The sequence below is a fragment of the Oncorhynchus kisutch genome, linkage group LG21 (genome assembly GCF_002021735.2).
Source record: "Oncorhynchus kisutch isolate 150728-3 linkage group LG21, Okis_V2, whole genome shotgun sequence".
NCBI lineage: Eukaryota > Metazoa > Chordata > Actinopteri > Salmoniformes > Salmonidae > Oncorhynchus > Oncorhynchus kisutch.
Genome location: NC_034194.2, coordinates 41,123,911 through 41,148,240, shown reverse-complemented (window position 1 = coordinate 41,148,240; position 24,330 = coordinate 41,123,911). Strand labels below are relative to the sequence as shown.

Genomic DNA, 24,330 nt, shown 5'->3' with positions numbered 1-24,330 from the left:
GTTTACAGTAGAATGTGTCTACTGTAATTTACGGTAGTATGTGTCTACCCTAGTTTACAGTAGAATGTGTCTACCTTAGATTAGAGTAGAATGTATTAACCCTAGTTTACAGCAGAATGTGTCAACCCTAGTTTACAGTAGAATGTGTCTACCCTAGTTTACAGTAGAATGTGTAGCTTTTAAATAATTGTAAAACATCTTACCACTTATTCTGTAAAAAAAAAAAATTGTGACAGATTTTCACGTCTGTTATTATTTTGTTAGACGATTGTCATTATATATATTTTTTTGTGACTCAGTCGCTCTGGATAAGAGCATCTGCTAAAAGACCAAAATGAAAGATTTCTATATTTCTATTTAAAAACAAAACAAAAGACGAAAACGAGTTCAGTCAAGAGAAGCGTTTACTGCCAAAGAGAAGAACATAACAAATACACACATCGCAAGTTAAAACCCCCACATTCCCCCAACAAACATTTCACACAACGCCACAATGAAGACAGAGACTTGCGTCCTAAATAGCACTCTATTCCCTATTCCCTATACCCTATTCCCTATTCCCTATTCCCTATACCCTGTTCCTGGCTGCGTTTGACCAATCAGATCTGAAATAGATCTGATGTGAAAAGATCTGATGTGATTAGTCAAAAGACAAATAAGTGAGAGAAAAAAATATTAGAATTGGGCTGCCTGTGTAAATGAAGCCTATTTAGGGAATAAGGAGACATTGAGAATGTACCCAGAGTGGCTTCAGCTAACATCAACCCCAATCTTTTCCTCTCATTTAGGATGTCCCCAGAGTGGCTTCAGCTAACATCAACCCCAATCTTTTCCTCTTATTTAGGATGTCCCCAGAGTGGCTTCAGCTAACATCAACCCCAATCTTTTCCTCTCATTTAGGATGTACCCAGAGTGGCTCCAGCTAACATCAATCTCTTCTCTCATTCTTTCGTTCTCTCTCTTCTTCTATCATCAAAAAAACAACAGACAATCACAGTTAACAAGTAAGTACAGTGACATGCCAAAGCAAAGCGTACCCATTGGATGGTCTGGTCTGACAGCGCAGTTTACCATCCTGTCAATCAATCAATGAACCAATCGGAACCAGGTCCTCACCCTCCCTAACATCCAAGGTGTGTTCTGCTCCATGTTCTTTTGTATCGGAGTATTTTTTTTATTGAGTCATGGTTAAAAAAAGAGAGTGATGATCATATGTCCATTAAAACAGAGTCCATTTTGTACTCTTAAGTCTGTAGCTATGTGGATGAAGTCAATTTACTATCACTAACTCAAGTTGGTCAAGTTTACTTGAGAGCTTTTTCCAATGACACAACTCAATCTTTTATCTGTCATTCACAAATCATTCATCATTTATAGTGTTTCCTGGTAAATTCCAAAATAGAACACGTAGAATGGAACACGTGCATAAACTGTTCACAGCATTCTGTTAAAGCTATAGGGAAAATGTTTCACGGTATAAATAGCTCTAATGTGTAAAAGCTTGCATGTGAGATACAGAGAGATTGTGTATGAGCGTAGATGTGAGGCGTGTAAACTATGGGAAAGTGGGCTCTATAAGGGTGTTGCGTTGTAGCCTGCGTAACTTGATTTACAGTAACGGTTCTGCGGTTGACTAAGGCACCATACCCATTCTAACATAATCATTTACATCACCCCCCTCACACTACCAGACCACTTCCTCATTCGTGCGCACCTTGATCTGCCAGCCAGACAAGCACTGCATTCGCTTCTTATTTTCTCTTGTATTTCATCGCAATGTTTTTGTTGTATGTAGTCAAATCCCCCAAGTAAAAACGGTTTAGTTTGTGCGCTTGTTCCAAATCGTTGACGCATACAGTACCAGTCAAAAGTTTTAGAACACCTACTCATTCAAGTGTTTTTTTAAAAAAATTTAAACTTCTTTCTACATTGTAGAATAATAGTGAAGACATCAACACTATGAAATAACACATTTGGAATCATGTAGGAACCAAAAAAAGCGTTAAACAAATCAAAATATATTTTATAATTGAGATTCTTCAAAGTAGCCACCCTTTGCCTTGATGACAACTTTGCACTGTCTTGACATTCTCTCAACCAGCTTCATGATGTAGTCACCTGGAATGCATTTCCAGTGCAGTCGCAAAAACCATCAAGCTCTATGATGAAACTGTCTCTCATGAGGACCGCAACAGGAAAGGAAGACCCAGAGTTACTTTTGCTGCAGAGGATAAGTTCGTTAGAGCTAACTGCACCTCAGATTGCAGCCCAAAGAAACCCCTACTAAAGGACACCAATAATAAGAAGAGACTTGGTTGGGCCAAAAAACAGAGATGAGATGCAGAGTAGATGAATGGATGATCTCCGCATGTGTGGTTCCCACCATGAAGCATGGAGGTGTGATGGTGTGGGGGTGCTTTGCTGATGACACTGTGAATAATTTTGAATTCAAGGCACACTTAACCTGCATGGCTACCACAGTATTCTGCAGAAATACGCCATCCCATCTGGTTTGCGCTTACAGGGACAATCATTTGTTTTTCAACAGGACAATGACCCAACACACCTCCAGGCTATGTTATGGCTATTTGACCAAAGAGTAATGGAATGCTCCATCAGATGACCTGGCCTCCACAATCACCCGACATCAACCCAATTGAGATGGTTTGGGATGAGTTGGACTGCAGAGTGAAGGAAAAGCAGCCAACAAGTGCTCAGCATATATGGGAACTCCTTCAAGGCTGTTGGAAAAGCATTCCGGGTGAAGCTGGTTGAGAGAATGCCAAGAGCGTGCAACGCTGTCATCAAGGCAAAGGGTGGCTACTTTGAAGAATTTAAAATCTAAAATATGTTTTGATTTGTTTAACACTGTTTTGGTTACTACATGATTCCATATGTGTTATTTCATAGTTTTGATGTCTTCACTATTATTCTACAATGTAGAAAATAGTTGTTTATTTTAACTTTTTAAAAACTTGAATGAGTAGTTGTGTCCAAACGTTTGACTGGTACTGTACATCAACTCCTGTCTTCATCGCTCTGATGGGGCAGCTTTTGGTTTTTCTTTTTTTCCCCTCATTGTCTTGATCTCTTGTTTTTTTTTATGACACAAAACCACTCCTCCGTTCTCTCTCCCTCTATCTTTCCGCTCGTCTAATGGCAGGCCTCCTCCTTCAGTTCTTTTTTCTTCCTCACCTCTAATGCGTGTTCTTCCTGAAAAACAACAAAAACAACAACAATATTTACATTCAGGAATCTATTAGCATTAATGATCCAGATGTAAACAGATTCAACTTGAAAACATTCAAGAAGGGAGGTACTCAACAAGGGAATTATAAGACAAAAAAACCTAAGACAAGGGAGAAATACAAATATATAATACTCCATGTATTATTCATCAAGACTGTAGAAGTTTGAAAATGTATGTAGTTGAGAGAGTGAGGGAGAGAGAGGGACAGAGTGTGTGTGAGAGAGAGGGAGAGAGAGGGACAGTGTGTGTGTGAGAGAGAGGGAGAGAGAGGGACAGTGTGTGTGAGAGAAAGGGAGAGAGAGGGACAGTGTGTGTGAGAGAGAGGGAGAGAGAGGGACAGAGTGTGTGAGAGAGAGGGAGAGAGAGGGACAGTGTGTGTGTGAGAGAGAGGGAAAGAGAGGGACAGTGTGTGAGAGAGAGAGGGAGAGAGAGAGACAGAGTGTGTGTGAGAGAGAGGGAGAGAGAGGGACAGTGTGTGTGTGAGAAAGAGGGAGAGAGAGGGACAGTGTGTGTGTGAGAAAGAGGGAGAGAGAGGGACAGTGTGTGTGTGAGAGAGAGGGAAAGAGAGGGACAGTGTGTGAGAGAGAGAGACAGAGTGTGTGTGAGAGAGAGGGAGAGAGAGGGACAGTGTGTGTGAGAGAGAGGGAGAGAGAGGGACAGTGTGTGTGAGAGAGAGGGAGAGAGAGGGACAGAGTGTGTGAGAGAGAGGGAGAGAGAGGGACAGTGTGTGTGTGTGAGAGAGAGGGAAAGAGAGGGACAGTGTGAGAGAGAGAGAGAGAGAGAGAGAGAGAGAGAGAGAGAGAGAGAGAGAGAGAGAGAGAGAGAGAGAGAGAGAGAGAGAGAGAGAAAGGGGAGAGAGCGAGAGAGTGTGTGAGAGAGTGAGAAAGAGAGACAGACAGACACAGTGACAATGAGGGACTCGAGAAAGACAGAGAGACAATCAAGAGAACGAAAGGAGAGCCAGATAGTAGCAAAACATGACCTTCTCCTGAGAGAGAGAGAGAGAGAGAGAGAGAGAGAGAGAGAGAGAGAGAGAGAGAGAGAGAGAGATAGACTCACAGACTGAAGAGAGAATAGAGAGAAAGAGAGATCACAGCTAAACATTACCTTCTCCTGAGAGAGAGAGACAGACAGACTCACAGACTGAAGAGAGAATAGACAGAAAGAGAGAGATCACAGCTAAACATTACCTTCTCCTGCAGTCGTTCCAACATGGCCGCCAGCAGAGCCTCTCTGTTCTTCTTGTTGGCCTCCATTTTGTGCTCCAGCTTCTCCTTGACGTTCTTGATGAAGTTGTTGTTGTCCTCAAAGGCCTTCTGGATAACCTCTCTCTCGTGCTCTCTCTTCTCTGCCAGGTGCTTCAGCAGCTCAGCCTCCTGGCACTAAAGGGCGGTGTGAGGGTATCAGAAGCAGGATACAGACAGACATGGATATGGCGAGTGTGTTTGTGCACACGTACTGTATATGCATGCTTGTGTGTGTGTGTGTGTGTGTGTGTGTGTCTGTGTCTGTGTATGTGTGTGCATTCCATATTTTTGTGAAAGTGAGCGTGTGTGTGTGTATACTGGTATGCTTGTGAATGTGTGTGTGTATACTGGTATGCTTGTGAATGTGTGTGTGTATACTGGTATGCTTGTGAATGTGTGTGTGTATGCTTGTGAATGTGTGTGTGTATACTGGTATGCTTGTGAATGTGTGTGTGTGTGTATGCGTTTATATGTGTGTGTTTGTTTCTCCTCTCTTCCCTGTCCTCCTCACCTTCCTCCTCTCCTCTGCAGCCTCTAGTTTATTCTGGATGTCCTCCATGGAGAGTTCCCTGCGTTGGGGCATGGTAGCGTTGAACGCTGGGACGCCATCGAACGACGGGGGCTTCAGGATGACCTCGAAGGCCTGGCCCGACGCACGCTTGTTCAACTCTATCACCTCCACGTCCTTTATCACACACCAGCCCAGATCCACCACATCTGCCAAAGCTAGTACCTTTTTCCTCACCTCTTCTGCATGTTTGTCCTGCCACACAGGAAAACAACAACAGCAATATTTACATTCAGGAATCTACTGGCATGAATAATATCCAGACGTAAAAACTGCATGAAACAAAAAAAATCCTAATATAAACGAAAGTACCTAGACATCCCTTCAAATGAGTGGATTCGGGCTTCCAGCCCGACCCGTTGGTAACAGGTGCATAAAATCGAGCACCCAGCCATGCAATCTCCATAGACAAACATTGGCAGTAAAATGGTCTTGAAGAGCTCAGTGACTTTCAATGTGGCACCGTCATAGAATGCCACCATTTCAACAAGTCAGTTAATCAAATGTTTTGCCCTAATAGAGCTGCCCCCGGTCAACTGTAGTGCTGTTATTGGGAATTGGAAACGTCTAGGAGCAACAACGGCTCAGCCGCGATGTGGTAGACCACACAAGCTCACAGAACGGGACGCTGCGCGTAAAAATCATCTGTCCTCAGTTGCAACACTTACGACCATGATCCAAACTGCCTCTGGAAGCAACGTCAGCACAATAACTGTTTGTCGGGAGCTTCATGAAATGGGTTTCCATGGCGAAGCCTAAGATCACCAATGACAAGCGTTAGCTGGAGTGATGAATCACGCTTCATCATCTGGCAGTCCGACAGACAAATCTGGGTTTGACGAATGCCAGGAGAACACTACCTGCTCGTATGCATAGTGCCAACTGTAAAGTTTGGTGGAGGAGGAATAATGGTCTGGGGCTGTTTTTCATGGTTCAGGCTAAGCCCCTTAGTTCCAGTGAAGGGAAATCTTAACACTACGGCATACAATGACATTCTAGACAGTTCTGTGCTTACAACATTTTTATGTCTTTATTTAACTAGGCAAGTCAGTTAAGAACAAATTCTTATTTTAAATGATGGCCAGTTAACAGTTAACAGCCTTGTTCAGGGGCAGAACGACAGATTTTTTTTTTCCTTGTCAGCTCGAGGATTCAATCTTGCAACCTTTCGGTTTCTAGTACAACGCTCTAATCACTAGGCTACCTGCCACCCCAGGTTGTGGCAACCGTTTGGGGGAGGCCCTTTTCTGTTTCAGCGTGACAATGCCCTTGTGCACAAAGCGAGGTCTAAACAGAAATGGTTTGTCAAGATTGGTGTGAAAGAGCTTGATTGGCCTGATTAGAGCCCTGACCTCAACCCCATCGAACACCTTTGGGATGAATTGGAACACCGACTGAGAGCCCAACCTCACTAATGCTCCTGGGACTGAATGGAAACAAGTCCCCAGAGCAATGTTCCACCATCTAGTGGAAAGCCTTTCCCAGAAGAATGGAGGCTGTTATAGCAGCAAAGCAAAACAACTCCATATTAATGCCCATGATTTTGGAATGAGATGTTCGACAAGCAGGTGTCCACATACTTTTTGTCATGTAGTGTTATATAAGTCATTCAGTGTCTATAAAATATTTGTAAAAAAATTAGATTTGAGATCTTAGTGGGGAGGATTTTAGATTAGATTTTGTTATGATATGATGTGTTATGATGAAAATAAAATAAAAAATGTAAAAATGATACATTCTAGAATAATATAATACATTTTTTAAAAGTGTATTTGTCACGTACACAGATGAGCAGATGACAAAGCAAGTGCAGCTTTTGTTTCCAGCAGTGAAATACACATCTAAGAGCACAATAAAATAAAATAAGAATAAACAAGAGATTAAGAAATAGCAGGGTCCAGGATGTAAATACCTGATGTGTAAAGACAGTATGGACAGTAGACAAGTAGGAAAAGGTATGTTATATAGGATGAGCTATGTCCAGAATACAGTATGCCCAGCAGTAGTTATATAGGATGAGCTATGTCCAGAATACAGTATGCCCAGCAGTAGTTATATAGGATGAGCTATGTCCAGAATACAGTATGCCCAGCAGTAGTTATATAGGATGAGCTATGTCCAGAATACAGTAGGCCCAGCAGTAGTTATATAGGATGAGCTATGTCCAGAATACAGTATGCCCAGCAGTAGTTATATAGGATGAGCTATGTCCAGAATACAGTATGCCCAGCAATAGTTACATAGGATGAGCTATGTCCAGAATAAAGTATGCCCAGCAGTAGTTATATAGGATGAGCTATGTCCAGAATACAGTATGTACAAGCAGTAGTAGTATGGGATGAGCTATGTCCAGAATACAGTCCCTCTGGTGGTGTGGGGGCTGTGCTTTGGCAAAGTGGGTGGGGTTATATCCTTCCTGTTTGGCCCTGTCCGGGGGTGTCATCGGATGGGGCCACAGTGTCTTCTGACCCCTCCTGTCTCAGCCTCCAGTATTTATGCTGCAGTAGTTTATGTGTCGGGGGGCTAGGGTCAGTTTGTTATATCTGGAGTACTTCTCCTGTCCTATCCGGTGTCCTGTGTGAATTTAAGTGTGCGTTCTCTAATTCTCTCTCTCTAATTCTCTCCTTCTCTCTCTCGGAGGACCTGAGCCCTAGGACCATGCCTCAGGACTACCTGACATGATGACTCCTTGCTGTCCCCAGTCCACCTGGCCGTGCTGCTGCTCCAGTTTCAACTGTTCTGCCTGTGATTATTATTATTTGACCATGCTGGTAATTTATGAACATTTGAACATCTTGGCCATGTGACATTGAAATATTCCAATTTGTTTAAGGAAAACATTGTTGCTCCAGCAGTTTGAAACAATCTCTAACTTTTTGGAAGTTTCTACCTCTTTCTCTTATCGGAAGGATTAATGTCATTCAAATGAATGTGTTGCCCAAATGTTTAGATTTATTTCAATGTTTACCCATTTTTATTCCCAAATCTTTTTTTAAATGAACTGGATCAAACATTCATGCATTTTATTTGGGATGGCAAGGTACCATGGATTGGTAGAAAACATTTACAGGAGCCTAAGGCATTGGGGGGGTTTAGCTCTTCCAAATTTTCATACATACTATTGGGCTGCAAATTTCAGAGCCCTTTTGTACTGGCTGCAGACTGAACCTACTGGCCCAAAAAACCACTCTGGGTCCAGATGGAGTCTGAATCATGTAAACTTGCTGCTCTTTCTTCTGTGTTGTGCTTGTCTCTCCCAGTGTCCCTAGGCAAAAGGTGTGTCAACCCAATCGTAACGCAGTCTCTTAAAATGTGGAACCAGTTCTGTTTTATTTCCTCCATCTTTAAATGATGGGGCTTTTGGCAAGTGGCACTCACTAGGCCTCTCCTCATTAGCCCAATTATTCTTTGATGATACATTTGCATCTTTTGCTCAACTACATGAAAAGTTAAACCTCCCCAAAATCCCACTTTTTCCGCTATCTCCAGACTATGAACTTTGTCAGAGCTAACACACCTGCATTTCCCCATAGGCCTTCGAATACAGCATCTTTGAGAGCATGTTTGAGAGCATGTTTGAGAGCATGTTTGAGAGCATGTTTGAGAGCATGTTTGAGAGCATCTTTGAGAGCATGTTTGAGAGCATGTTTGAGAGCATGTTTGAGAGCATGTTTGAGAGCATGTTTGAGAGCATGTTTGAGAGCATCTTTGAGAGCATGTTTGAGAGCATGTTTGAGAGCATGTTTGAGAGCATCTTTGAGAGCATCTTTGAGAGCATCTTTGAGAGCATCTTTGAGCTAAACAAGCTTCCGATGGGTGCAATTTCAGATGTATATGCAATCATTAATCACTTACAGGACTCTTCTTTGTTTCCTTTAAAGACTCGATGGGAAAAGGATTTGTGGGAGGAACTTGCAGATGACACCGGGGAATCTCTGCTGCACAGGGCGCATTCATCCTCTGTTAGCACTAGACACAGCCTCATTCAATTCAAGGTGGTTCACCGTATCCACTGGTCTGGGGCCAAACTCGAAAGAATATTCTCTGATTTTGATCGTACCTGTGTCCGATGTAAAACGGAACCAGCCACACTGTATCATATGTTTTGGGGCTGTCACAAACTGTCAGGTTTCTGGGAATTAATATTTAAATGTTTCTCTGATATATATGACACTGTTATAGATCTGTCTCCTCTGACAGACCTTTTGGGAGTACTGCCCATGGGTACCCCCCTATCAAGAATCCAGTCGGACACTGTTGCTTATACAACTCTTTTAGCTAGACGGCTAGATGGCAGCTCCTCCATCTTATAAATATTGGGTGAGAGATGTGTTGTGCTCCTCTCTGAAACTAGAAAATATTTGATTCAATATGCGGAACCTCAAGCTGTTTTATGAGTCTTAGGCTCGATTCCGGTCTTACTTTAAACAGTCCTCTGATGGCATTCCTAGTAAAACTAAAAATAAGTCTGTATGTGACTCCACTGTGACATAAGGGTTGGATGAGCATTTCTTTGTGTTTTTTTGTTTTGGAGGGGGGGGGGGGGGGGGGGCATTAAGGTTGATGATGTGCTTATTGACTGTGACCTGCGGATGCCTTTTTCTTCTATCAGAGATTTGTTTTGGAGGGGGGGGGGGCATTAAGGTTGATGATGTGCTTATTGACTGTGACCTGCCGATGCCTTTTTCTTCTATCAGAGATTTGTTTTGGAGGGGGGGGGGGGGGCATTAAGGTTGATGATGTGCTTATTGACTGTGACCTGCGGATGCCTTTTTCTTCTATCAGAGATTTGTTTTGGAGGGGGGGGGGGGCATTAAGGTTGATGATGTGCTTATTGACTGTGACCTGCGGATGCCTTTTTCTTCTATCAGAGATTTGTTTTGGAGGGGGGGGGGGGGGGCATTAAGGTTGATGATGTGCTTATTGACTGTGACCTGCGGATGCCTTTTTCTTCTATCAGAGATTTGTTTTGGAGGGGGGGGGGGCATTAAGGTTGATGATGTGCTTATTGACTGTGACCTGCGGATGCCTTTTTCTTCTATCAGAGATTTGTTTTGGAGGGGGGGGGGGGCATTAAGGTTGATGATGTGCTTATTGATTGTGACCTGCGGATGCCTTTTTCTTCTATCAGAGATTCAAATGTTTGTATTGCCCTGTTTTTATTTGGTTTACATTAAAAAATAAAAAATAAAAGTATTGTAAACTGTATTTTTATTCCAGTGGATGGTCGGTCTGTGGCCATGACTGTCTGTGAGTGTGTTAGATTGCATTTTTCCACCCCTATCCATTGTCTGTTTACAGGAACAATGGTGAGGTGTCCGCTCTGTCCCTGTACTACAGATTGCCCTTTAACCTTTGTAGCTGTCACGCCCTGACCTTAGTTATCTTTGTTTTCTTTATTATTTGGTTAGGTCAGGGTGTGACAAGTGGTTTGTTTAGTTTTTGAATTGTCTAGGGTTTTTTGTATGTCTAGGGGTTTCCCTAGTCTAGGTGTTTATATGTCTATGGTTGGCAGCTGTTTATCGTTGTGTCTGATTGGGAACCATATTTAGGTAGCCATATTCTTTGGTTATTTTGTGGGTTGTTATTCTATGTTTAGTTGCCTCTTCTTCTCTTCTAGTCATATTGCTTCACGTTTTGTTGTGTTGTTTAGTGTTGTTCAGTGTTCTCTCTTTAATTAAAGAGTTATGTTCGCTCAACACGCTGCGCCTTGTTCTCCTCTTTATGACGACCGAGACAGTAGCCTTCTGCCCGGTGTGTTTAACTTGTCTAAAGTACGGTATCTTTATAGCTATTCTTTTTTTATTCTAATTGAGTATATAATTTATATTGTTTTGTGTGTAAAACTGAATAAACAGAGTTTTCAACAACAACAAAAATTCTTTAGACACTCCAGCCAGCTGTTCTGCACATGCTCTGAGGATGCGGCTTGGGATGCTGTCTGGACCAGTAGCCTTGTGTAAGGGGTTAGCAAGGGGTTAACAAGCTTGAATGTCTTTCGCTGGACAAGGAGATCGGGAGCACACAGTCCTTGTGAGTGGCGGGACCCACGTGAGTGGCTCTGTGTTGTTTTCCTCGGGAGCGGTGAATAAGGTGTTTATCTTGTCCGGGAGTGAGGCGTCGGTGTCCGCGACTTGGCTTTCTTTTTATAATCCATGATTTTCTGGAGTCCCTGCCATTGAATTGCAACTTGTAGTGTCATTTTGCCTCTTTGATTGCCTTACAGAGGTCATAGCTGGCCTGTTTGTCCATGTACCCAGTCACCTTGCCGTGTTTAAATGCTTGTTGTTTGCGCTTTCAGTTTTGCACATATGCTGCCATCTATCCAGTGTTTGGTTTGGATAAGTTCTAATCGTCACAGTAGAAACAACATCCCCTATGCACTTCCTGATGAACCCAGTCACCGAGTCAATGTATACGTCGATACTATACCTAGAGGTGACCCGGATCATTTTTCAGTCCGCTTGATCAAAGCAATCCTGAAGCATGGATTCCGATTGGTCAGACAAATGTTGAACAGTCCTTACCACGGGTGCTTCCTGTTTATGTTTGGAGGAGCAGGATGGAGGCATGATCTGATTTGCCTAAGTGGGGGTTGGGGATGGCCTTGTATCCATCCCGGAAGGGAGAGTAGCAATGGTCAAGCGTGTTCTATCCACGTGTTGCACAGGAGATGTGTTGGTAGAATTTTGGGAGCGTTCTCCTCAGATTTACTTTATTAAAGTCTCCAGCTACAATACATGCGGCCTCAGGATATGCAGTTTCCAGTTTGCACAAAGTGCAGTGTCGTTTCTTGAGAGCCGTGTCGGTTTGGGGGGGATATACACCGCAGTGACAATAACCAAAGAAAATGATCTTGGGAGGTAATGCGGTCAATATTTGATGGTGAGGATTTCCAGATCGGGACACCAAAAGGACTTGAGTTTCTGTACGTTAGCACAATCACACCATGAGTTGTTAACCATGAGACATACCCCTCCACCTTTGTTTTTCCCAGAGAGTTCTTTCCTCCTGTCCGTGTGATGTACGGAGAACCCCGCTGGTTGTATAGATGGGGACAATATATCGTGGGGAGAGCCGCGATTCCGTAAAACAGGGGGAGATCCTCGGCCTGATCTTGTCTACATTATTGTCCAAGGACTGACAGTTAGCGAGTAATATACTCAGAAGCGGTGGACGGTTTGCTCGCCGCCTGACTAGAAACCCCATCTCCCTCCTCCCTATCCTCCGGCATCAACGTTTTGTTGTAGCACCCGGGATGAAAGGGTCTTCCTCGGGAAGTCCAAACAAAGGATCCAGGTCAAGGAAGTCCAATGTTCTGGTCAAATGTCTGGTGATTGACAGCTGACTTTGGAGATGTAGGAAATAATACTAGAAACGTTCAGGGCAAATAATGTAAGGTATGACACTAATAAAAGCAAAAATACTGCAAAGTCGGCAAAAGAGCTAAAAACAGGGAGACCATGTTTGTCAGCACCATCGTGTCATATTATCTACCTTCCTTTATAGAATCATTGTGAGAGACTGGTGAGAGGAAGAGAGAGGGGGACGAAAGAGTGAGTTTGATTAGACAAGCTGAAGTGAGACGCTAAAGAGAGAGACTAAAGAAAGAGACAAAGAGAGAGAGAGATACAGACAGACATAGACAGAAACAGAAATAATGACTAGAGAGAAAGAGAGAGAAACTCAAGAGAAAGAACGAGAAGACAGTTAAATATTACCTTCTCCTGCAGCCGTTCCAACATGGCCGCCAGCAGAGCCTCTCTGTTCTCCTTGTTGGCCTCCATCTTCTGCTCCAGCTTCTCCTTGGAGTTCTTGATGAAGTTGTTGTTCTCCTCAAAGGCCTTCTGGATCACCTCTCTCTCGTGCTCTCTCTTCTCTGCCAGGTGCTTCAGCAGCTCAGCCTCCTGGCACTAAAGGGCGTTGTGAGAGTATCAGGAGCAGGATACAGACATGTGTGTTTGTGCCATAGAGATAGTTAGAGGACATTATATCTGTCCCATTATAGCATCTTTGAGAGCATGATGGGTAGCGCCGTTGAGGCCATCTCCATTTTGAAGTCAATTTTCTTCTAGTACTTCTATGAGTTGGTAAACTGAAAGGGTGCATACTGCCACCTAGAGTGTGTTGTTTGAAAAGGTAGAAAGTCAAAGTTGGCGGTTTACTGCCACCTGGAGTAATGGAATATTTGTTCACAAGTTTAATTCACTGGCTGATCTCTCCTGTCGACCTGGATGGAATTATGTGATCCTTCCTTAACCGATCCTTCCTTAACCGATAAGTCCCACCCATTTGACTACTTCAAAATTGTGAAAGTCCTCAATGGCGATTTCCATTCTAAAACAGGCCTTTGGGCACTAGTCCTTTATCTATCTCTATGGTTTGTGTGTGTGTGTGTACATGAATATTTCCTCAATTCATGTCTCCTCACCTTCCTCCTCTCCTCTGCAGCCTCTAGTTTATTCTGTATCTCCTCCCTGTCCTCCTCACCTTCCTCCTCTCCTCCCTGTCCTCCTCACCTTCCTCCTCTCCTCCCTGTCCTCCTCACCTTCCTCCTCTCCTCCCTGTCCTCCTCACCTTCCTCCCCTCCTCCCTGTCCTCCTCACCTTCCTCCTCTCCTCTGCAGCCTCTAGTTTATTCTGGATCTCCTCCATGGAGAGTTCCCTGCGTTGGGGCATGGTAACGTTGAACTCTGGGACGCCATCGAACGACGGGGGCTTCAGGATGACTTCGAAGGCCTGGCCCGACGCACGCTTGTTCAACTCTATCACCTCTACGTCCTTTATCACACACCAGCCCAGATCCACCGCATCTGGGGATGGTACAGGAGAGACTGGAGGTAAGCACTTTAAAACACAATCCTTTAGATAACTAGTTATATAACTAGTTATATAACTAGTTATACTAGTTATATATGTTAATACATATATTTTTTAAATAATATAATATATATAATTGCTATATAGTTATATAAAATTTATATATCATTTCTTAATTTCTGTCTGAATATGTTGTACTGTGATGTCATCAGGAACTATACTGAACAAAAAATATAATCAGGGAACCCTACAGGTTAATACAGGAGCAAGTCTCAAGTGTACCAACCAAAATATAAACGCAACATGCAACAATTTCAAAGATTTTACAGACGTACAGTTCCTATAAGAAATCAGTCAATTCAAATAAATGAATTAGGCCCTAATCTTTCACATGACTAGGAATACAGATATGCATCTGTTGGTCACTGATACCTTTAAAAAAGGTAGGGGGCGTGGTTCAGAAAACCAGTCAGTATCTGGTGTGACCACCATTTGACTCATGTAGCGCGACATCTCATCTCCTTCACATAGAGTTGATCACGCTGTTGATTGTGGCCTGTGGAATGTTGTCCCACTCCTCTTTAATGGCTGTGCAAAGTTGCTGGATATTGGCGGGAACTGGAACACACTCTCGTACACGTCGATCCAGAGCATCCCAAACATGCTCAATGGGTGATATGTCTGGTGAGTACGCAGGTCATGGAAGAACTGGGACATTTTCAGCTTCAAGGAAATGTGTACAGATCATTTCGACATGGGGCCGTGCATTATCATGCTTAAACATGAGGTGATGGGGGCGGATGAATAGCACGACAATGGGCCTCAGGATCTCGTCACGGTATCTCTATGCATTCAAATTGCCATCGATAAAATGCAATTGTGTTTGTTGTCCATAGCTTACGCCTACCCATACCATAACCCGATCACCACCATGGGACACTCTGATGTAAACGTTGTGAACAGCAAACTGCTCGCCCACACGACGCCATACACGTGGTCTGCGGTTGTGAGGCCGGTTGGACGTACTGCCAAATTCTCTAAAACGATGTTGGAGGAGGCTTATGGTAGATAAATTAACATTCACTTTTCTGGTAAAAGCTCTGGTGGACATTCCTGCAGTCAGCATGCCAATTGCAAGCCCCCTCAAAACTTGAGACAACTGTGGCATTGTGCTGTGTGACAAAACTGCACATTTTAGAGTGGTTTTTATTGTCCCCATCACAAGGTGCACCTGTGTAATGTGCATGCTGTTGAATCAGCTTCTTGACATGCCAAACCTGTCAGGTGGATGGATTATCTTGGCAAAGGAGAAATGCTCACTAACAGGGATGTAAACAAATTTGTGAAAACAGTTTAAGAAAAATATGTTTTTAATGCATATGAAACATGGGACCAACACTTCACATGCTGTGTTTATATTTAGTGTAAATTAGATATCCGTTGGCAGTTTATTAGGTACACCGTTCATGAAAATGTACTGATGTACTGGCCTGTCTCCTGGTCGCGCCTCCATGCTCTGGACACTACGCTGACAGACACAGCAAACCTTCTTGAAAATGGATAGCTCCTACAGACAGTGAGTCACGTGGCCGTGGCTTGATATATAAAGCAGGCAGACAGGCATCGAGGCATTCAGTTACTGTTCGACTGAACGTTAGAATGGACCAAACGAGTGACCTACGTGACTGAGCGTGGGTATGATCGTTGGTGCCAGGCGCGCCAGTTCCAGTATCTCAGAAACGGCCTCCTGGGCTTTTCACTCATGACAGTGTCTAGGGTTAATTGAGAATGGTGCGACAAACAAAAACACATCCTGTTATTGGCAGTCCCGTGGGTGAAAATAGCTTGTTGATGAGAGAGGTCTAAGGTGAATAGAAAAATCATGGAAGCTAACAGGCAGGCCTCAAAATAACGGCAAAGTAAAACAGTGGTGTGCAGAACGGAATCTCGGAACGCAGAACTCGTCTGTCTTTGTCAGGGATGGGTTATTGCAGCAGACGACCCTCCGTCTACACACCGGGTTCCACTCCTATCAGCTAAGAAGCGGCTCCATCCAAAGGGGGTCCGACACTAGATGATACTAGATGGCTTTTGCAGCAGACGACCACACTGGGTTCCACTCCTATCAGCTAAAAACAAGAAGAAGCAGCTCCAGTGGGCAACGCCATCACTGGACAACTGAGGAATGGGGAAAAAACACTGCCTGGTCCGACGAATCTTGGTTCTTGTTGCGTCATGCTGATGGCACAGTCAGGATTTGGCGTAAGCAGCATCAGTCCATGGACCCATCCAGCCTGGTGTCAACGGTACGGGCTTGGTGGTGTAATGGTGTGGGGAATGGCACACGTTAGAACCTTGATAGCAGTTGAGTTGTTTGAACGCCACACTTTGGAGAATCCACGGCGCAAGATAGGTGTACTGAGTGTCTAAACGTGTCGTCTTACCTTCTGCTTTGTATATGGGCTTACAGTCGATGGTCTGAGGGTTGATGCAGGAGCAGAACAGAGACACCAGGGGGAGCTCTTTCAACTTCTCTTTGTACGCTGCAGGACACACACACACACACACACGCACACACACACACACACACACACACACACACACACACACACACACACACACACACACACGCACACACACACACACACACACACATGCACGCACACACAGTTAATCATAAAGAATAGACACAGACACATAATAGTAGTTCGTCATCATCATCATCATCATCATCATCGTCATCATCGTTATCATCTCTTGAGACGGTTCACATTTGAATGTTAAACTCAATGGCAAATGTAATAGTTGGACAGATATTTGGTTCTGGGTGACAAGAGCCCATCGTCACTAATTACTATCATTATCAAAAGATCAGTCAGGATATAGATTTATAGATTTAAATTCATGTACTTTAATAAAAAACAACAGTGATTTTTTTTGCCTCGTATGAACCAAACTGTTTCGCTACACAGCGAGATCAGAACGGAGGTCATTCCCAATGCAGATCCTCTCAAGCTCTGTCAGGTTGCAATGGAGAGTGTTGCTGAACAGCTATTTTCAGGTTTCTCCAGAGATGTTTGATCGGGTTCAAATCCGAGCTCTGGCTGGGCCACTGAAAGACATTCAGAGACTTGCCCCTGAAGCCACTCCTGCGTTGTCTTGGCTAAGTGCTTAGGGTTGTTGTCCTGTTGGAAGGTGAACCTTCACCCCAGTCACCTCAGTCTGAGGTCCTGAGCGGTCTGTGCTTTTCTCCTCATCTTTCCCTCGATCCTGACTAGTCTCCCAGTCCCTGCCGCTGAAAAACATCCCTACAGCATGATGCTGCCACCACCATGCTTCAACGTAGGGATGGTGACAGGTTTCCTCCAGACATGACGCTTGGCATTCAGGCCAAAGAGTTCAATCTTGGTTTCATCAGACCAAAGCATCTTGTTTCTCATGAGGTCTGAGAGTCCTTTAGGTGCCCTTTGGCAAACTCCAAGCGGCCTGTCATGTTCCTATTACTGAGGAGTGGCTTCATTCTGGCATAAAGGCCTTATTGGTGGAGTGCTACAGAGATGGTTGTCCTTCTGGAAGGTTCTTCCATCTCCACAGAGGAACTCTGGAGCTCTGTCAGAGTGACCATCAGGTTCTAGGTCACCTCCCTGACCAAGGCCCTTCTTCCCCGATTGCTCAGTTTTGGTCTGGCGGCCAGATCTAGAAAGAGCCTTGCTGGTTCCAAACTTTTTCCATTTAAGAATGATGGAGGCCACTGTGTTCTTCGGGACCTTCAATGCTGCAGAAATGTTTTGGTACCCTTCCCCAGATCTGTGCTTTGACACAATCCTGTCTCAGAGCTCTACAGACAATTCCTTTGACCTCGTGGCTTTTTTTTTGCCGTGACATGCACTGTCAACTGTGGGACCTTTTATAGACAGGTGTGTGCCTTTCCAAATCATGTCCATCAATTGAATTTACCACAGGTGGACTCCAATCAAGTTTTAGAAACATCTCTAGGATTATCAATGGTAACAGGATGTATCTGAGCTCAATTTCAAGTCTCATAGCAAAGTGTCTGAATACTTATGTAAATAAGGTATTTCAGTATTTTATTTTGAATACATTCGCTCCTTATGGAGTATTGTGTGTAGATGAGAAGTATTTTCTTCAATCCATTTTTGTAACTCTGACCGAAACAGAAAGAATGACTAGAGAGAAAGAGAGAGAAACTCAAGAGAGAACCTTTCAGAATGACAACCATCTCTGCAGCACTCCACCAATCAGGTCTTTATGGTAAAGTGGCCAGAAGCAAACCACTCTTCAGTAAAAGGCCCATGACAGCCCGCTTGGAGTTTGCCAAAAAACACCTAAAGGACTCTGACTATGAGAAACAAGATGCTTTGGTCTGATGAAACAAAGATGGACTTATTTGGCCTGAATGACAAGTGTCACGTCTAGAGGAAACCTGGCACCACCCCTACGGTGAAGCATGGTGGTGGCAGCATCGTGATGTGGGGATGTTTTCCAGCAGCAGGGTCTCGGAGACTAGTCAGGGTCGAGGGAAAGATGAACAGAGCAAAATAAAGAGATCCTTGATGAAAACCTGCTCCAGAGCGCTCAGGTCCCCAGACCGAGGAGAAAGTTCAACTTCCAACAGGACAACAACCCTAAGCACACAGCCAAGACAACGCAGGAGTGGCATAAATCTCTGAATGTCCTTGAGTGACCCAGCCAGAGCCCGGACTTAAACCTGATCAAACATCTCTGGAGAGACCAGAGAATAGCTGTACAACAATGTTCCCCATCCAACCTGACAGAGAAGAATGGGAGAAACTCCACAAATACAGGTGTGCCAAACTTGTAGCTTCATACCCAAGAAGACTTGAGGCTGTAATCACTGCCAAGGTGCTTTAACAAAGTACTGAGTAAAGGTTCTGAATACGTATGTAAATGTGATTTAACTTTTTAATTTTTTAAAACACTTTAAATTGTCATTATGGGGTATTGTGATGTCATAATGGGGTATTGTGATGTCATTATGGGGTATTGTGATGTCATTATGGGGTATTGTGTGTAGATTGATGAGGGGGGAAAGAAACTATTGAATACATTTTAGAATAAGGCTGTAACCTTACAAAATATGGGAAAAGTGAAGGGGTCTGAATATATTCTGAATGCTCTGTATTTACCCTGGAATTATGTGGCTGAGCCATGAGGAGAAACTGAAACGTTTTTTTGTATATTTCTGTTTACAGAATTTTTAGATAAAAGCCTGGATTAAAATAAAAAGAGCTCCTGGGAGGAGAGAGAGATAAGACCAGCCATCTACTGCTCCTAGGAGGAGAGAGAGAGAGATAATCTGATCTACTGCTCCTAGGAGGAGAGAGATAAGACCATCTGTCTACTGCTCCTAGTAGGAGAGAGAGAGAGAGATAAGATCATCTGATCTTCTGCTCCTGGGAGGAGAGAGATAAGATCATCTGATCTTCTGCTCCTATGAGGAGAGAGATAAGATAATCTGATCTACTGCTCCTAGGAGGAGAGAGATAAGATAATCTGTCTACTGCTCCTGGGAGGAGAGAGAGAGAGAGAGAGAGATAAGACCAGCCGTCTACTGCTCCTAGGAGGAGAGAGAGAAGACCAGCCATCTACTGCTCCTAGGAGGAGAGAGATAAGATCATCTGTCTACTGCTCCTGGGAGGAGAGAGAGAGAGAGAGATAAGACTAGCCATCTACTGCTCCTAGGAGGAGAGAGAGAGATAAGCATTATCCCCACCCCTTTTAGTTTACAGTTTAAATCAACACCTCCCAAACATGGCTTAACACAGTAGCTACTGTATAAGCAGGATCTTCGTTCAACACCTTTCCAACAAGTCAGTTAATCAAATTTCTGCCCTGCTAGAGGTGCCCCGGTCAACTCTAAGTGCCGTAATTGTGAAGTGGAAACATCTATGAGCAACAACTGCTCAAACTGCCTCTGGAATCAACGTCAGCACAAGAACTGTTGGTCAGGAGCTTCATGAACTGGGTTTCCATGGCCGAGCAGCCGCACACAAGCCTCAGATCACCACACACAATGCCAAGTGTCAGCTGGAGCAGTGGAAACGGGTTCTCTGGAGTGATGAATCACACTTCACCATCTGGCAGTCCGATGGACAAATCTTGGTTTGGCGAATGCCAGGAGAACGCTACCTGCCCGAATGCATAGTGCCAACTGTAAAGTTTGGTGGAGGAGGAATAATGGTCTGGGGCTATTTTTCATGGTTCGGACCCCTTAGTTCCAGTGAAGGGAAATCTTAACACAACAACATACAATGACATTCTAGGCAGTTCTGTGCTTCCAACTTTGTGGCAAAAGTTTGGGGAAGGCCCATTCCCGTTTCAGCATGACAATGCCCCCGTGCACAAAGCTTGGTCCATACAGAAATGGTTTGTTGTAATCGGTGTGGAAGAACTTGACTGGCCTGCACAGAGCCCTGACCTCAACCCCATCGAACACCTTTGGTCTGCGAAACCAGGCCTAATCGCCAAAGAGTTCAATCTTGGTTTCATCAGACCAAAGCATCTTGTTTCTCATGAGGTCTGAGAGTCCTTTAGGTGCCCTTTGGCAAACTCCAAGCGGGCTGTCATGTTCCTTGTTCCATGTTCCATGTTCGAACACCTTTGGTCTGCGAAACCAGGCCTAATCGCCCAACACCAGGGCCGACCTCACTAATGCTATTGTGGCTGAATGGAAGCAAGTCCCCGCAGCAATGTTCCAACATCTAGTGGAAAGCCTTCCCAGAAGAGTGGAGGCTGTTATAGCAGCAAAGGGGGGACCAATTCCATATTAATGCCGATGATTTTGAAATGACGAGCAGGTGTCCACATCATTTTGGTCATGGTAGGTATAAGGTATTGTGTATCTCTGTATTGTGTGTCTCTGTATATACTGTCTGAAATTATAATAGATACTTAGTAAACAATAAATATACAGTATATTTGAAGTTATATCTTACCTGCTAGGGTCATGTTTTCAATGTGTCTGTGTTCCTCACCAGAGATTAGCTCAGATCCTCACAATGCTGCTCCTGTAGATAAAAAGGGCTTCAATGAGGATTTACTTTCTAAGAATGAATATTAAAATATTCTGGGGTTTAACCATACTATGTTCAAGAGACCGATGCTTGAAGTCGTAGTGACAAAAAAATGGCTTCAAATAGAAAAATAAAGTCAAGGAAGACAAGGTAATATAAACAAGAGATTTAAAGTTAGAAAAACTCAAACTGTATAGAGTTGTTTGGAAAGTGGGGTTTGGATCATTATCATGAATGTTTATAATCAGGGTGTTTATGGTGGTGAAATATATATACAGATTGAGGGGGGGGCTGTCACCCCTGCATAGTGATGAATCAAAGTTGTGAGACATGCAGAGGGAACGGCAGGTGTCTGACTCCACCCCCAGACCTTCAGATGGAATCCTCAACACTGAATTGATATTCCACAACAAAAGGGTCCTAAAAATGGCTATAGATTGAAAATAGACCTTTTTCCTCATTTGGATCAATGCCGGGTTCAAAGATATAGCCAAATAAACACGATCGAACCCTGGCCATACTGCCATACTGCCATACTGCCATACTGCCATACTGCCATACTGCCATACTGCCATACTGCTATACTGCCATACTGCCATACTGCCATACTGCCATACTGCCATACTGCCATACTGCCATACTGCCATACTGCCATACTGCCATACTGCTACAGCTGAAGTAAGGCCTCCATCCTGAAACTATCATCCCTAGTACAGTGATAGAAAACACTGCACTACAACGTGTCTCCTTTAGGTTCTGTCTCTGCCTGTCAACAAACAGGATTTTTTTTCTGGATCAAAATGAGGCTTAGGTGGTGGGCGTGGCCGGGGGCGTGGTGGTGGGCGTGGCTGGAGGCGTGGTAGTGGGCGTGGTAATCACACAATTGCAATTCTACGCACTTTGAGAGAACATTTTAAAGTTTTGAAGCAAATTTACTGCGATTCTACACATTTTGTCACAGCTTATGCCATGTTCTAATGTTATCTGACTGACTCAAACAATATAACAAAATCAAGGGGGGCAATTGTTAAGTTCTCAAAGATGACCTAATTTTTTCAAATATATAGGTCCATTACCTTTTCTATGTCAATCAAATGTTTTATAAAGCCTTTTTTTCATCAGCAGATGATGTCACCAAGTGCTTTACAGAAACCCAGCCTAAAACCCCAAACAGCAAACAATGCAGATGATGTCACCAAGTGCTTTACAGAAACCCAGCCTAAAACCCCAAAGAGCAAACAATGCATATGATGTCACAAAGTGCTTTACAGAAACCCAGCCTAAAACCCCAAAGAGCAAACAATGCAGCTGTAGAAGCACGGTGGCAAAAACTCCCTAGAAAGGCAGGAACCTAGGAAGGAACCTAGAGAGGAACCAGGCTCTGAGGGGTGGCCAGTCCTCTTCTGTCTGTGCCAGGGGGAGATTATAAGAGTACATGGCCATTAAGGCCAGATTGTTCTTCAAGATGTTCAAACATCCATAGATGACCAGCAGGGTCAAATAATAATCACAGTGGTTGTAGAGGGTGAAACAGATGAAACCTCAGGAGTAAATGTCAGTTGGCTTTTCATAGCTGAGCATTCAGAGGTCGAGACAGCAGGTGCGGTAGAGCAGGTCGAAAACAGCCGACACTTACTTATATCTGGTTGTAGTTGTTTATGTTTACACTAAAATGGGTTTACCATCCCGAAAATTATTTGTACGTAATTGTGTTTATTTTTTTTACTTAGGCAGTCTGCCCAATACCTTTCTATACAGAACAAACCTACAATGTGCCATACCTCTCTCTCTTTTAACCTTTATTTAACTAGGCAAGTCAGTTAAGAACAAATTCTTATTTTCAATAACGGCCTAGGAACATTAGTTTAACTGCCTTGTTCAGGGGCAGAACGACAGATTTTTACCTTGTCAGCTCAGGGATTCGATCTTGAAACCTTTCCAACGCTCTAACCACTAGGGTACCTGCCTGCCTATCTCTCTCTCCTGTCATTATCCTATTACCCGATGTCCTCCAAATACACCCAGAGGGAAGCCAGTGCACCAAAGATGATATCTATTCACAGATGATATCTATTCACAGATGATATCTATTCACAGATGATATCTATTCACAGATGATATCTATTCACAGATGATATCTATTCACAGATGATATCTATTCACAGATGATATCTATTCACAGATGATATCTATTCACAGATGATATCTATTCACAGATGATATCTATTCACAGATGATATCCATTCACAGATGATATCTATTCACAGATGATATCTATTCACAGATGATATCTATTCACAGATGATATCTATTCACAGATGATATCTATTCACAGATGATATCTATTCACAGATGATATCTATTCACAGATGATATCCATTCACAGATGATATCTATTCACAGATGATATCTATTCACAGATGATATCTATTCACAGATGATATCTATTCACAGATGATATCCATTCACAGATGATATCTATTCACAGATGATATCCATTCACAGATGATATCTATTCACAGATGATATCTATTCACAGATGATATCTATTCACAGATGATATCTATTCACAGATGATATCTATTCACAGATGATATCTATTCACAGATGATATCCAAATGAAATTAATCTACATGTAATTTGTGAGCGATATTGTTCAGCTGCAAATGTTTTCGAACACATGGTTATGAAGATGTTGGCAAATATCTGTTCTCCCACCCAGACAGACGTGTCCATAACACATATACCGATAGGTACACTACTTACATACACATCTTAGACTCGATAACAAACAAAAAATACACATACACATACCCTGCAAGTTTACACACACACACACACACACACACACACACACACACACACACACACACACACACACACACACACACACACACACACACACACACACACACACAGAGAGCTGCAATGGAGACAGACAGGGGGACACAGCGTGGAGTCGAGGGTAAATGGAGTACCGTAGACGACATGATCCAGCCACAACATCGACACTAATAACAGCCAATATCACCTCCTTCATCTCTTTCTAGGTGGTGTTTAGCAGAGATGCATTCTGACCCCCCCCCCCCCCCCACACCCCCCTCCAGAGCAGTGTGCTGAGATGATGTCTGCCCTACATCTACAAAACATTGCATTGTAACATCCCATAACTAGTTTAATAACTCTGTAATATCAACCTCCCTCTCTATATCTAGCTTGTTTAGCCTTACCCTCCTCCAGATCAGTGTTGAGATGATGATGGTGGTGCCTGTGTGGTCCCAATTTTCAGGCTGTCTGTCTCCTTCTCTGTCTGTCTGGCCCCTTGGATACAGGCTAGCAGCAGCATCAGCCACAGCCCCTCTCCTTCCCCATGACATCACCACCGAGCCCT

General features: G+C 43.5%; 1 protein-coding gene across 1 annotated transcript; it reads right to left on the bottom strand.

Annotated features, from left to right (window-relative positions):
- Positions 1-386: 386 nt before the first annotated feature.
- Positions 387-24,304, bottom strand: LOC109866453 (stathmin-4-like). Its single transcript, XM_031800107.1, has 8 exons — positions 24,170-24,304; positions 20,862-20,933; positions 16,329-16,427; positions 13,672-13,877; positions 12,787-12,978; positions 5,009-5,260; positions 4,441-4,632; positions 387-3,213 (listed from the first exon to the last, which is right to left on the bottom strand). Exons 2-8 carry the CDS (start codon positions 20,872-20,874, stop codon positions 3,154-3,156), a joined length of 1,014 nt encoding a protein of 337 aa, XP_031655967.1. The 5' UTR covers positions 20,875-20,933; positions 24,170-24,304; the 3' UTR covers positions 387-3,153.
- Positions 24,305-24,330: the final 26 nt, after the last annotated feature.

What these genes read in the sequence shown, in the direction of transcription:
- LOC109866453 (XM_031800107.1), bottom strand. An exon ending in CTGCAGAGGAGAGGAGGAAG is followed by an intron (nt 4,633 to 5,008) that starts GTGAGGAGGACA and finishes ACCGCCCTTTAG; the next exon opens with TGCCAGGAGGCTGAGCTGCT. An exon ending in TGGAACGACTGCAGGAGAAG is followed by an intron (nt 3,214 to 4,440) that starts GTAATGTTTAGC and finishes GTTGTTTTTCAG; the next exon opens with GAAGAACACGCATTAGAGGT.